The sequence below is a fragment of the Fistularia commersonii genome, chromosome 2 (genome assembly GCF_037954325.1).
Source record: "Fistularia commersonii isolate RoL2024-O1a breed Wild chromosome 2, RoL_Fcom_v1.0, whole genome shotgun sequence".
In the NCBI taxonomy this organism is placed as follows: Eukaryota; Metazoa; Chordata; class Actinopteri; order Syngnathiformes; family Fistulariidae; genus Fistularia; species Fistularia commersonii.
In genome coordinates, this window is record NC_141285.1 from 13,574,644 (window position 1) to 13,590,210 (window position 15,567).

Consider the following 15,567-nt stretch of genomic DNA (forward strand, 5'->3'; position numbering starts at 1 on the left):
GGATTATTACATTAGGGCAAATATGAATCAGCTAATATATATGACATTTATACTAAAATTAAGTTGAAGAGGGCTATTGAGTATATCAGTAATATAACAGAAACAACAACAGACCACTTGCGACCCAACTTACAATATATATAAAAACACCTTTAATATTCTCTCATAATTTTCCAATAAGGCCAAAAACACAAGGGATAACCATTGTTCCAATTTCAAGATTTTCCAAAATGTCAAATTATGCTGAGACAGAGAAACCAAACAGTGTTATTGTAGCCAATGACCTACAAATATGCTTTTAATGTGAAAATTCACAGATACAAAATCCTGAATGATTCTTAGCTAATAATATTAAACATTGCCATGATTTTAAATTATTTTCTCTGTAATATCTCTCTCGGATTCAAAATGGTGAGCATAATATTTATCTGTGATGCAATGCATATTTAAGTGACCACCAATACATCCCCAGCCTCAGACTCTGTAGTTGCCAGACAAGTGCATTCAGATGAGAAAAAAAAATGTTTGCTTTTTCAAAGATAACATGCTAACTGTCAGTCTGTCTACCTTTTTTATTTTTTCACTTTGATTTGCTGCAGAAATTGAAAAGTGTGAGGGGGATGACCTGAGAAAAGATGTTGACATGAAGAAATACCTAGATATCATCAGTAATAAAAACATCAAGCTCTTGGAAAGAGTACTCATCCCAGTCCAACAGTATCCAAAGGTAAGTCACCTCACAAACCTGCATAAAATGTGTGTGCCCATGCAGGCACGTGCATATGTCAGTACACATTTAAATGTCAGTAATAAATGGTGAGTGCTGAAAATTTCCTTTGAAGTTGAAACATTGGGTTAAAAATAACAGGAAAGAGCACAATATTAAAGGACTGTTTTGTTGTGAAGTTGATTCAAACAACTGAAGATGCACAGACTAAACTGTTAAATGAAGTGGAGTAAATACAGATAATTTTTCCTAAATGCTGAATCCAGGACCATGTGGTTTAAGTGTCGGGTACAATATATATTCTAGAAACCCAGCCATATAATATCAAGTTTGTTTTAGTGTTTGAGTTGAAATGAATTGACAGGTAAACAGTTTGGCTACAAAATAGATATAAAACCTTTCATAACATTTAACATTGCCCGATCAGACTTTCTCATTCAAGCATTACTGCATATTTTACCCTTGAGGCCCTATTTTGTGCCTCATGTAAGAGGCCAAGGTGGCACTGCAGGAACCCATTATCCTCCAGTGCTGCCATATTCCAAAACTGCAACCTGCCTGGAGCGTCAAGAAATATGAGGTGCTTAGTTCTCAGGGACATGGCTGAAACCCATCCAACTCTGAACAAGAGACATAAGTTGAAACATCAAGAATGGGCCAAGAAATATCTGAAGACAGATTTTTCAAAGGTTTTGTAATAAGGTTTTATAATGTGATGAAATGAACCAGGTGGACCTGATGAAATAGACCAGGTGGATGGGCCCGTGGTTGGATCAGTAATGGAAACAGAACTCCACTTTAAGTTAGAGGCCAGCAAGGTGGAGGTGGAGTACTGGTATGGGCAGGTGTTGTTGGACCTTTTCGGGTTGAAAATGGACTTAAAATCAATTGTCAATTTTTAGAGGTCACTTTCTTGTTGGTACAGAAGAAAGTCTGCATCTTTCAAGAAGACTTTGATTTTTATGCCAGACAACATCATGGTCGTGGCTGCACAATAAGTTGATGCTGACCAATCTAGAAACTGACTGACTGTGAATGGAAGGCTTGTGTCTGCTATCTAAAGAAGGGTGGCTATATTGGTCACTGAGTTTTTTTTTGTTGTTTTTTTTGCAAATTTCAGACATGTTTATTTGTAAATTTTTAGATTGTTTATTATTCTCACTTCAACAGGTGAAAATAATCAAGTGAGATTGGGAAATCTTTGTTTTCATTTAGTTGTATAATAATGCTGCACACCAATAGTTGCCTAATAATGGTGCACATGTAGATATTTTCTAAAGAAAGCCAAAACTTCACTTTTACTCAAATGTTCATGTTCGAGGGTTTGTTAACATTTTGGATTGACCAAGAGCACTGTAGTTGTACAATAACAAAATAAATTCTCAAAAATACAACCTTCCTAATAATTGTGCACCCAGTGTATAGTAGTTTAAGGGCAAATGAATCATGTAAGACTCTTATTTTGATAGTGCCAGACTGGCTGTTCCTATACAGAAAACTATATATATTTTTTTTTTATCATGTTTTTGCCTGTTTTAACATTAGAGTATTTGCATGATCTCTGATAAACTAACTCATCATAAAAGGTAATGGTGTTGACTGCCACTAAAGAAGCAAAGCCCCCAACACTAATGTAAAACTCAATCAAACATCTGTGCTGCTTAACCTAACATCAGTATGCTCTGCAGGAAAAGCACATCTTAAAATGAGAAGAATATGTTGGATTACTGGGCCAAGATATCTTTACAAACCTGCTATTAAGAATCCTTCCTAAACTGAAAAGTTTATAGAATTTTGAAATTGTTGGGTCTTAACCTTCTAATAGAAGTAGAAATAGTGGTAATGTATCAGTACAATCAAAAACAAATGTTTTTGTCTTGTTGGATCACCACGGGGCTCAGGAAAATGACCATAAATCGCTGCAAGACACAATGCTCGGTATTCTTACTTATGCAGTGGCAGTACTGACAAAGTTTGAAAAGTAGCCTAAGAAGGCTGCTCCATCAGGCAGCACCAACAGATGCTGCTTGTGAACCAGAAGGATTTACTGACACTCTGATCAACATAAACAGCTGAAATTACTTTCTACTCATGTTTATGCAACAGGCAGCCAAGAATAGTGGTGTTGGAAGACTGAAGAGTCTAAATTCAATATTATTTAGATTTTGCATTGTACTTAGTATATTTTCATATCTTACACGTACAGATTTGGATGAGCTATTTAAGGAAATGGAGCAGTAATGTATGTAAGAAAAAGTAATTAACAATGAAAAGAAGTTTGCATTGAATCTAATTTTCTACCACTTCCCTGCTCTATTATAAAATGTAAGTTCATGCTCAAATGTTATTTTAAATTAACCAGTCAAATTTTAAGTAAGCAATTTTACATTTTCAGAAATTTGAAACTTTAAAGAAGGTATTTGTCAGAATTGTTAAGCAATAGTTACCATGTCTTAAAATTACCCAGCTTTGTAAGGTAGTATGTATCTGTGTGCCCATCATCCATGATTGTTTCATTTTAAGATACAATACAACAAAAATGCTTCCCCTGTGTATGACGTAACATGATATCATGTAATAAGGGGAAAACTGAATATAACAATATTTAGAAGCCTTTTTATGCAGAAAAATTTCCAATATCTGCTCTGGCATGGGGACAAACAACATAATCCAGATACCCAAACAAATATGTTGACTGCGTATGTAGCTTCATCATTCTAAATTATTTCTAAAGAAAGTTATAAAAGTACAGTATCAACAATCAATTCTAATCACATACCTCAATATCAAAAAATTTCAAACACAATCTGCAAAGCAATTTCAGGGAAAAAAGACAAAATCAAAGAAGAAATTAGTAATTCAGAAAAGAAAGAGGAAGATTATTATCAGAAGCTGATCAATGTTTGGATGAAGATGGGAGAATTATATATTGCAAATTAAACTCCTGTATTATCCATGCAAGGGTTGATTTGATTAATTGTCATCATTTTCATGTGCAAAAATAAGAATTTGAGAATTTTCTCCCCTTTCCCACCTGATATGTTGGGTCTAATTTTGTGTACCCTGTTTAAAAAATCTAATGGAAACTTTTTGACCTTGTCAATGCCTTCCATTACAGAATACCTTCATACCTGTGCTACTCTATCCATATACTGTATTGAATTTTCACTAATCTTTCTATTATCATCATCCTAGAAAATCTCAAATACCTTACCCCTCACTTGTTTTTCACACCACTCATTGCAAATATATCACTTTGTCTCTCATTGATGAACCCTCATGCAAACCAATAGGTAGCACATTGATTTTTAGGCCTTGTCATGCACACTCAAGTCTAATCTTATTCCGATATCTTGTCTTATGATCTCCTTGCTGTTTTGAATGTGCCGATGCTATTAGAAATGGACCAAAGAACAGAAGGTATGAAGCAGACTTATCTGAGTCTCAGGAGTGCAGGCAGTGCACTTCAGTCAAGTGAGCCCCACAGGAGAAACTATCGAAATCAATTTGCTCTTTCCTTCTCAGGATCAGTGTTGAGAAAGTAATTAAGCTGCATTCAGAAACTTCTTGCTCTTTGGATAGATTTGCAACCTGTAAGGAAAAAATGCCAATGGACAGAAAAACTAAAATGGCAAAAGGATATCTTTCACTTGTCTTTCTTCATTAAAGTACACTTTTAATGCACATTGTCTTCATTGTGAATATTTATGTTACCTTGAATTTTCTGCATCCGTAATGTGTATTGTGCAAACATTATTTGTAAATGCAGCTCAGTGCAATGTCCAAGCCATTTATGAGTCAGCTGTTTTTATTGACCAGTATCAACTTTTCAGTGCATTAGTATTAGAGTGTGTTGGAATGTGTGGGCAGTGCCTTGCCTTTGTTAAACAAAAACTGTGTTGAACAGGGTTTTAACCCACGTAAGTGTGTTGTTTTTGTGCCGACATAATGCAGTTGGGCAGAGGTGTGCTATTTCATGCCTTTTTGGCTGGATTACTGGATTACACAGTATGCTGGCTGATAAAAATACAGATATATTGTCAGAAGGCATCCCTCAGGGCACAGGTATTGTTTAGCTATTGCTTTTTTGGTTTTTGAAATCAGTGCCTGGATATCTGAGGCAAACTATTTAATTCAAATATGGATGATAGCTAACATCAACATGAAGTTGTTTATAAGTTGTGTTTTTGAATTCAGCATCTTCCAAACAGTCAGTGTGTCTTTACACCGCTAATGTGTTGGTTTCAAGTCAGGTCAAGCGAAAGTGTAGTATTTCTTCATCATCTGTCATTTAGCTGATATCTCTGTTACTTGTCCCTTTGCCATTAATTTAAGGTCTTTCACATGCTAATTTGACATCAGGTGACGCTGGTTGTTATAGAATATTCTACAGTATTGTGTTGAAAATATAATTAGTATGACATAGACCAGGGGCGCCCAACATGTCGATCCCAATCTACTGGTTGATCACAGAGGCAATGCGGGTTGATTGCAGAGCCCTGCGTTTCCAAATAAACTCCAAGTCAAAAAAAATAACAAAAACGACTCAACACTAACACTAAGAATACACTAAATTCTTCTAAATTCTTCTTGTCCTGGCAACTGGACTTGAATTTCTTCCAGTTGCCAAGTCAAGAGGATTTCAACAAGAATTCACCATGAACTGGATGACTGAGAACCTCTACAGACATGTTACAGTCCAGGTAGTGTGGGTTCATGGCATGTCATCAAAAATAACTGTTAGCCTATCATCCATCCCCACTGCAGCATTTACACGCTTGATTAAGATACAGTACAGCCAGTCCGAGATCTCGTTCTGGTCTTGTTCCACCTTGACTGATGGACATTTGAATATATGTATAACAGTACCTCGCAAGCCAAAAAAGCGTGGGCATCCATAGACTATACAGAGACCATGAAGTCAACTTTTTTGAGCAAGTCCAGTCTCAGATAAAATGATCGAAGTCAAAGTCAGCTTTATTGTCAATTTCTCCACATGTACTGGACACACAGAGGAATTGAGAAGACATTTCTCACAAGCTTCCGATGACATGAAATTAACAATAATAATAATAATTATAATAACAGAGTGCAAATTAGCAGTAAAGTGCACTGTCGCATTATAAAATAAGCATAAATTATGAGGTATGAAGATGAAGTGCACGCAGATAGAGACTGATATTTGACGGCATGAATGAGTAGCAGCAGAGATTGTTTTTTGTGTACAGTCCTTCACCTAATAATGGTGAAGGGTTGAACGTTTTCCCTTTTTAAGTAAAATGCATTTTAAAGCACCGCATGTTTTGTATTCCAATGTACTCCAATTAATCATAATTCTCACATAGCAATCACATTTGTCACACAATTACAGTTTTGATTTGTATTTGTTTATAATTCAACCTTAATTTTGACTATATAATGTAAATAAGCTCAGACACACTTGTTCCTGGTTGTGGATAACAATAATGAACTTAATAGTGCCCACTCGGCAATGTAAGCGGATCAGTGCAGTCCAGTGGGATGGAAGCAGTCGTCCAACAACCACTTATGTGACCTAATTGCACAGTCAGCATTCCACAAGACTGCAGTGTCACTATCTTAAACATCTTGGTACCACTGCATTTCAGTTAATGGTAATCAGCCACATGGAAGAACTCTTTGACAAACAGCACAGTCACTTGAGAATGAGCAGGAACAAATAGTGATGCAGAGCTTAAGATGATGACTTGATTCCCACAGCAAATACCAAATAATTTTAAAATTTGAGATATCATGCACACTTAATAGATTTGTGTTACAAGCCTGTATGTTAATGTATTTAGACGCATGACAATGTTTTTTTTTTCTGGACCCACAGGCAGATTATTGTAATAATAAAAATGTGAAAAAAAGGATTATTAACAAATAAGGTTATTTAAGTATTAAACAGAATTGACATCAATGGGAGAACTGAAATATAACCTATATTGGTGACACGGTTAGAAACTTGTGAGTAGCAAAGAGGTGGCAGTAACTGATTGGAGAAGGATGTGAGGAGCTTGACTGATTACAGAGAAGTAAAGAGTAAAGAGAAGCTAATCACACAAAGAAATTCGTAGAAAGATATGACGATCCATATGAAATTAACATTGCCACACAGAAACATGAAAAGCAGGAAAACAACAAAGTAATAGAACAAAACAGGAATTAAGACAATTTCAAGGATGCAACAAAAGCTAAAGTGCTCAAACATGTGGCCTCAACCAAGTCCACACACAGACATTGATACAGATGAATCTGTTTCTATATAGACCTTGATCAGGAACCAACGCAATTTTTTTTTTGTACTTAAAAATAATATATCCATTATTAAGCTCCATGGGGAAATTTGTTCTCTGCAATTAAACCATCATAGATGAACCATGAGCAGTAGGTTGCCATCAGCCACACTCGGAGGAGGCAGGTACCGAACCAGGAATGTCCGGTTCCAAAGACAATTGCTCTACCTCCTGCGCCACGCCATCTCTATTACTTGATATTTCACTCCATTAATATCTGAGCATAGTAAGAAGTATCAGGTAATTGGTTTCATATTATTTCACACTTTCTTTTGTATTTATGAAACATCATAAGTCTGCTCTTTCCCAATTAATTATTGTAGTCATGTAAAAGTACCCAATCTTCCAGTTAGCAGCTATCTTGCTAAAAAGTAATTAAATGCAGAAATTGAATTATTACTTTGGAGAATTCATCTGGATGGTCACAGATTTTTCAAAGTGACTCATGGAAGATTAATGGCATGTTACCTTTGGAGAGCCTGTACAGTCCAATCAAGTTCTGCTGTTGGGCCAGGTTAGTGTTTTTTGTGATGCTTCATCACAATGGCTCACTTGGCCATTTAAATAAAGCCAAGATACTGATCTTGTTATCCGTTCCACCTGCACTATTCCATTCTCCTGAGAAAATGTATTGCGCACTCTGGTTCACTGAATCCTTGTCATTGAAATGAATCATCGTTCATTTTTCGGCCCACCTGTGCTCATCCTGTCTATTTACTATGGAACAGTATATTGAGACCATTTGCTGCCTTTCTATCAGGGCTTGAAGAATCAGCCATTAAAAAAAAAATCATAAAAACGAATCAGTTTCAATTAAAGTTAAGCCATATCCCACAAAATCGGCAGAAAAAGTAAGCGGTTTCCAGAAGGAGCGTTTATCAAGGAGTTTTTGTTGGACTCTGCAGCACATATATGCCTGGAGAGTAACAACACATTGAGAGCGCGCATCTTTCATGAGGTACTATGATGCAGATTGAGGAGATCGCAGGAGCTTCACCTGTAGGACAATGGTCAACTTTGAATATTTTTCTCTGGCTTTGGATGAGAGCTGCGATGTTCCCGACACTGCCCAACTACTCATCTTTATGACAGATATTCTCAGTAATCAAGTTCAACAAATCCAGATCCCCCATCGCTCCATTTTAGTGTTTGTGAATCAGCAAGTTAGACCTTCTGAAAACACTGACATAATGATTGTTTTGTTTTTACTGTTTACTTCTAAAGGAGTACTTTCCTATTAAACTACACCATAATTTCACATGTAAGTAAAAATACTTACAGAATACGCTTATTATTCTGACAAACAGAATCGTGATTTACTGCCTTTTACAAGGGAACATAATTAATATAGAGCAGAATTAAGTTTATGTCATCATTGGTTTGACCCTCAAACACCGTTCAGGTTTCTCATATAGCCCCTTGTAAAAATGAATTGCCCACCCCTGCTTTAGTGTCTTCTAGTATCTGTCTTCTAGGACTGGTTTGCATGTGTTAAAATGAGAATGTCACTTGAACTATGTGAGTAGCTAATAACTAAACTTCATTTTTTCGGCTCACACATAGTATTTCTGTTGTAAGACTTTCCGATTTATCCATTCTGTAGATACATAAATAGCTCAGAGGGCACTGAATTGGATTTTGTCCTTGTGGCTGCCACAATTTTGAGCTTATCAGTGGATTATTGTGACCTTTAACTAGTGCTGCAGCTGTGCTCTGCCTACAGTGAACCTCCATTTTTGTCCAGATGTCAGTGTCCCTAAGAAAAGCCTGTCATGTGGAAAGGTGTTTCTCTCCGATAAGTGCTGAATACAGTAGCTGCGTACAGGGTGAGAATTAAAATCGAGCTTTTCTATGTTAGCATCACATGCCCTCCGCAGGAATCCACAGTCTGGGATTGTATGATGACATTGTTCGTCACTGCAGTTCCACATGAAAGAATTACATGGCAAATATATTCAGCACCAACAGACCTTTCAGTATGAAGTAGAGTCACTCTGGATGTAATAACTGATCAAGTAAAATGTCAGTTTGCTAACTAATTAATCTGGTTTTCCAGTAGGATGTTATATGACACCGTTGCCCCATAATACAAGGCTAAACTGACTGTGATGCTGTTCACATCAGCATTAAAAAATATTCGGGCTATTAGCAAGACAGCTTCTAGCTTGATGAAATATCTAGAAGTAATCACATAAAAAGACATGATTTATACTTGAAAGCTGCTCAAATTAATACATGTATATTTAAGAATATATGCAACAATTTTCTGCACATTTCATATCTCACTTTCACACTACTCTGCTTAGCCCTGCTTAGACCCGGATAGCAGTGGTCCTTGGAGATGGATATTTTGTTCAATGAAAGTTGAGAATGTGATGTGAGGATGGATTATGCCATCCATTGGATTTAGATATGCACGATACTTTACACAGGAATGATATGTTTTAAGTTTTGCCCTTGAGCCACTGAAAAGCTGTGCTTCTAAGTGTCTCCCAAATAAGACATTTTGTTGTCTTTTATTTGATTTGATTTAAGATTGATGTTGGAATTTAATATAAAACCTAATTTCCATTTCAAAATAGAAAAATCACATCTATACTTACATTATGGTAAATTAATGTTTGGAGCAGCTGGTTGTCACACACTACTCACCTGTACATTGTGTTCGGATAGGGTCAATAATGTACATCAGATTCCAATTACCAGAATCATCCCGTCATTGACTCTGAATTTTTTTTACTTACAAATCTCTTTAGTTACTCCAAAAATCAATTTAGCTCCCTTTCTGAGTAGTTTACCAGACAGGCAGGAGACCTGCTTTTACTGTCATGTACTTAATTCATCTGCTTTCTCTAACATCTGTGGGCCTGATAGGAAACACTCCTTTGCTACACTCACTGGCCAGTCATCCCTAGCTGTTACTAACCCTTAAACCTGAGACTTTAATCCTCCTATCAGACAAAAAACATGGATTTACCCCATAGCACAGTTCACTAACCTGGCAGTAAAATGCTCATGACATCCACAAATCTTTACCTCGAGTGCTCTGCGTGAATGGGTCTGCCAGGCACATCTGAAATTCAAAAAAAAAAAGGAAAGTTTTTAGTTATTGACTTACATTAATTCTAATGAACATTGTTATTATTATTTATTAATCCCTCATGGGGAAATTCCTTCTCTGAATTTAACCCATCATGAATGAAACATGAGGAGTTGGCTGCTGTCTAGGGGAACAGTTAGGGGTTCCGCATTTTGCTCAACAACACTTCAGCACACAAGAATGGCACCGGGAATGTTCAGGTTCAAGGATGATTGCTCTACTTCCTGCGCCACACTGCCCCTACGTTTTCTCGCATCATATACGCATAGAAAGTTTCTACATTCACCTTTGTCAATTTTCTTTCACGTCTCTGTCTGCTCTTCTGTGAGACCACCAACAACTATGGGCACAAAGAATTTTCTGAAGACCAGATACCTAAAATGATGACAAAAAAACGTTTGTGTGTGTTTGAGAGTTTATTTTGCATCTATAGCTCTGGCCTTGTGGAGTGGAAAACAGGTATAGAAATGTATGCAAGTAGGCTGGAACAGTTGGAGAAAAGTGTTAGGTTTATTGTGCGATAAAAGATTCAGATTCAGATCAGTCCGAATGAAGAAAACATTTATAATATGGTGATGAGACCAATGATGCTGTATGGTTTACAGACTTTGAGGAAATGACAGGAGGCAGAACTGGGGGTTGTGACCATGACGATGTTGAGGTTCCCTTTGGGAATGTCAAGGATGTATAGGATCAAGAATGAGTCCATCAGAAGGACAGCACATTATACATGTTTTGGAGATAAAGTCAGAGAAGCCAAGCTGAGATAGTTTGGATTTGCACAGAAGGGGGATAGTGAATATATTTGGTAGAAGGATGATGAGGTTGGAAAGGCCTGGCAGGAGGCCTAGAGGAAGACCAAAAAGGAGATTTCTGAATGGAGTAAAAGAGAACATGAAGTTAGTCGGTGCAAGAAAGAGGATGAAGATAGGGTTGATGGAGGCAGATGATTTGCTGTTACGACCCCTAAAGGGAACAGTCAAAAGAAAAGGAAAACATCATTGCCATTGATCGGGCCATTGATCGGGCTTTGTATGTACAATGGTGATATGACATGAGATAAATATGAAATCCCTCAACTATTACGAAACATTAAGTTTTGTACTGCATTAAAGTTTGTATCATTCATTTAAGAATAGGTCCATAATGAATTATTCAGAATCTCATTCTTACTGTTTGAGTAGTTATAAACATGTTTTAAATGCTTTTGCTTATTTCTGCATGTTTCTGCCATTTTAGACCCCAGATAACATATCTGTGGCAGGCAGAAGAGTCTGCAGTAAGTCTGTCACAAGGTATCCTTTCTTCCACATGAAGGAGGAACACCCACAACCACAGCATAAAAAGTGTGGTTAAATTATCAAATAACCTTGTCATTTCTCATTTCACATCCTGATATTCTATTTGCAAAGGTAGAAGGTCTGTCTATATGCAGAGAATCAAGGCAAGTCTGCTTTTGTGAAAAAAAAACTGCACCAGGTTTAGAAAAAACAGCCACTGTCCGATAAATACCCGAGTATTATGTGAAAGGTAATATTGGGAAAATTGGCCGTTTCTGCAGCAGCTTAAACTTGCAGAACTATGGCCTTAGGACTAACTTACAAATGGAGCAGATATGTTAGTGTACCACTGATCTTTATTCAGTCTATTGCCACTTTAAACTTTAATTTTATTTTGAAAAACTCATTGCTCTACAACTCTACCACCTAAGCAACTCTAAAACATTAGAGCTATACCTTTTTTTGAATGGTAAACTGAAAGGAATAAATGTATTTTAAATAAATTCAGCTATAACATTTATTCATAACTGTCTGCCATGCTTGACTGATGGAACATCAGAATGGTGGGCTTCTCAAACCAACCTACTTGCAGCCAGCCAAACACAGAGTCTGACTCAAAAGGTGATGCAACTCCTTTCATTTAAGTAGACGAAGTCGATGATACAAGTACAGCAAGAAGCTTTGAAGCTTGACTTACATGGACTGTGAAGGTATCCAACCTTATATTAGACACTGCAGTACACTGAGATAAACTTTATTCTCAATAACTACAGAAGGATATAAGTTTAGCATCTCCCTTTAAGATGCATTTGCAGCTGGATTTTTAAATATTAACATTTCTAAATGATCTAAATGCACTGTAGAATGAAACAGGTTTATAATCTGAGATCAGAGGGGATCTGTTATAGTATCATTTTTATGATTGAACAGGTGTTCCCGCAATACACTTATATGGAGTATGTTCTTTATAAGGTACATGTTAAGGTATGGAACCTGGTCAGTAAGTCATATTCATGAACACTTGACTCAGGTTGGTTTATTTGAACTTTTCCCCACAATTATCAGATTTGGGTGGTCCTTCTAAATGACCCTCAGGCAGTCGATCTGTAAACAGGCTGGAAGTGGAGGAGAGGGTGGAGGGTGGGGGCAGCTGGAAAAGGCCCATAGGGCTTATAGCCCAATGCTGGTGTCGTAAACCCAATTTGAATTAGAGAATTGTTGAACTTATGGCAAGGTGCACTGAAGATGTTCTGGCAATGTGTAGTGCTGCAGCATTTTATCTAAACACAAAATAATGTTTTTCCCTTCATTTTTCATGTCTGTTTGTTTGCAGCTATCAGTGTTCAGACTGCAGGGGGCACATGGCATCATTTCAGAACTCATTTAAGTACCAAACCTTGCCCCATGCAAAAGCTTAAATTGCTCATCATGGAGTAGCAGACATAGACAGCTACAGACATTCATTAACTTAATGAAAACAGGCCACTCTTCTTCTACCACCTAGCGAGCGTGTTCTCAACATAGCCTAGGCAACCATCTGCTCTCAAGCTCCCTGCCAGTCATAGAATAGTCTTGTCAAAGCACCACTGCGAAGATAGGCATCCACAAATGTGTCTTAATCATTCAGATCAGAGGACGGTAAAGGACAGTGAGTGCATTTTTGCTTTGATGGATGAGTTCATCTCAATGTCCCCTGGTACCGCCCTTATCTGAATTGCAGTATTCAGTCAGGATTTTAATGACACTTCTTAAATATGCTGAGTGTGTGTTGTGTTGGTGTTGAGGTGCAGAAACCACACAGCTGGCACTGACGTTATTAGCCACTCCACAGCAGTAGGAGACCTTGATTTGTGGGTAGGTTAATATCATTTTAGGGTTTGCCAGAGAATGTGTGGCTGAGCAGCTCACCACCTGTTCAGCACTGAAGGTGGTCTTTTATCATTTCATCCAACAGCAAATGTTTGGAGGTCAAATAATTTAAAACACTAAAAAGTAAAATGTAGCAAGGAGACTTTATGGAGTTGTTTCAAAAAGTTTTGTTTTTTTTCGTTAAAGTAATTTTTCCAAAAATGTCCCATTGGTCAATCATCACTGATCTCAGCAGTGTTCCACCTGCAACAACCCAAATACTTCTCTATCACAACAGTAGCTGCTGCAAAGAGAAGAAAATGATAGTTGCACCTCAAGGCAAGAAGCTGATTCTTTGTCATCTGGATAGTATTGTTTAATTCCCTACCGTTCAGAAACTCATTACTTTTCACTGTCTTTCACAACTGACCTCTGGAAGATTAGTAACAATACCCCTTTCTTCCTGATGACCCAAAACCCTATACACCACGCTACAAGGGAGGTTAAAGTTCAGTCCTTGGATATGTGTAATGTGCCGTGTCCCATTCACATTCAGCATGCTTCTCACAAAGCACAACCATATTGATCCCACACAGGCTACATTACATCTTTTTTTACCTGATAAATGGTTGAGTGGAATTTGAGATTCTATTGATAATGGATGATTAATAGCCTGTAAATACCTTTTATGGTTGAGGTTCTTTTTTCCTAAAATGGATCAAATTCCTTGTGCAAGATGAAAGATCCCTGCACTTGAGCAGAAATATTTTCATCATCAAATTGATAATTATTTAATTCCTTCATCCAGTTATTCGCACAATATCCATCTTCTTGGATGTTTTGTAGATGTCAAATAGATGTCTGATTGCTTCTCTTGTTCCACCTCTGCGTCACAGTTTAATTTTGTTGGAAAGCTGCTGGGACCACGGGGGAATTCCATGAAAAGATTACAAGAGGAAACAGGGGTGAAGATGTCCATCCTCGGCAAAGGGTCCATGAGGGATAAAAGCAAGGTAGGATATATCGACTTGTGGTGTAAAACATGTTATCCGAAAGAATAAATCCAATTAATATTTTTCCGCAATAAAAGTTTTTTAAAATCTTCCACAATTTAGAAGAAAACCATTTGAGATTTATGAATAAGGGTTTTTAATAGACCTATATAGGAGAGCGTGTGTGTGTGTGTGTGTGTGTGTGTGTGTGTTTTAATTACATATCTGGTAATAATTGTGAATGAAAAGGGTAGAATCTGTAATTAATTATCCTGCTGATCTCTAATTCCTTGAAACCCAAATTTACCAAGTGTGCAGAGACTGCTTCCAGTCTGCTCTACTATGTTTACTTACTACTACTTACAGTTGTATATTTCGGGCACTTTTGCTTTTGCATTAAAAAAAAATCTATTCATCTTTCACAATATCTTGATTATTGGATCTATAATTTAAAATATCAAATGGAAATACGGAACATTGCTAAAGTACTGGTTTAGTACCAGAAATTGAAAAGGCCTATTTATTTAACAGCTCAAGGCTGTATGTGTGTAATACTTGTTTGGGTACATCATTTCTAATCACTTCTCTCTGCGAAGATATGTTTTGAATTCTGTCTGCTAGTGAAGTTTGTTTTTTTTGAATATGCAGGGTGCGTGTAACTCAGTGGAGAGGTGTAGTGAAGGCCAAAGAATAACCCATTATGTTTTTTTGGCCAATATATTAAATAGTTACATGGTTGATTTTATTTGAATAACTTTGACTTTTAAAATTGAATGGGATCCTTATCCTTCTAACCTTTCACAGCTTACTGGTCTGGCCTACATGCAGCCATTCCAGCTTCAAAATCTTCCCAAGACCTTGATCTTTCAGTGTTGTCTTATTTTTTTCAGTTAAGAAGATTTCCCTCCCAAGTGAAATGTTTTGCAGAATGGAGATTCCATCAGTGTGACATGAATATGGTCCAGGGTTTTTAAGACCAAAAAAAAAAAGTCTGTCAACTGATTCACCTCCATAAGAACATAATAGGAATCAAAATGTGCCCGCAATCCTCCTCCCTGTCATGGGGTAAACATTTTACTGAAGTCAGGCTTTTCTTCCAGAGATTTAAGTAATCCACCATGAAGCCCTTATTCACCACAGTAAAAACTGTGGTTTTCCCAAACTAGCAATATTGTATCCTTTTTATTTGCAGTGTAGAAACATATTTTCATGCTCAACTTCATGAGTCCTAAGCAAAATATCATAGTTATACTCTATTTGCAAGGCAAACACATTTGCTGCTGGAAATTCAGCAGAAGTTAAT

The 15,567-nt window shown here is 36.9% G+C and overlaps 1 protein-coding gene across 2 annotated transcripts in view; it reads left to right on the top strand.

The window, feature by feature from the left end:
• khdrbs2 (KH domain containing, RNA binding, signal transduction associated 2) overlaps positions 1-15,567 on the top strand; it is a 69,695-nt gene that overhangs the window by 18,861 nt on the left and 35,267 nt on the right. For both annotated transcript variants that reach the window (XM_086168307.1, XM_086168315.1), the window contains exons 2-3: positions 600-727; positions 14,169-14,285. In XM_086168307.1, coding sequence (XP_086024433.1) covers positions 600-727; positions 14,169-14,285 — 245 coding nt within the window. The remainder of the gene's footprint in view (positions 1-599; positions 728-14,168; positions 14,286-15,567) is intronic.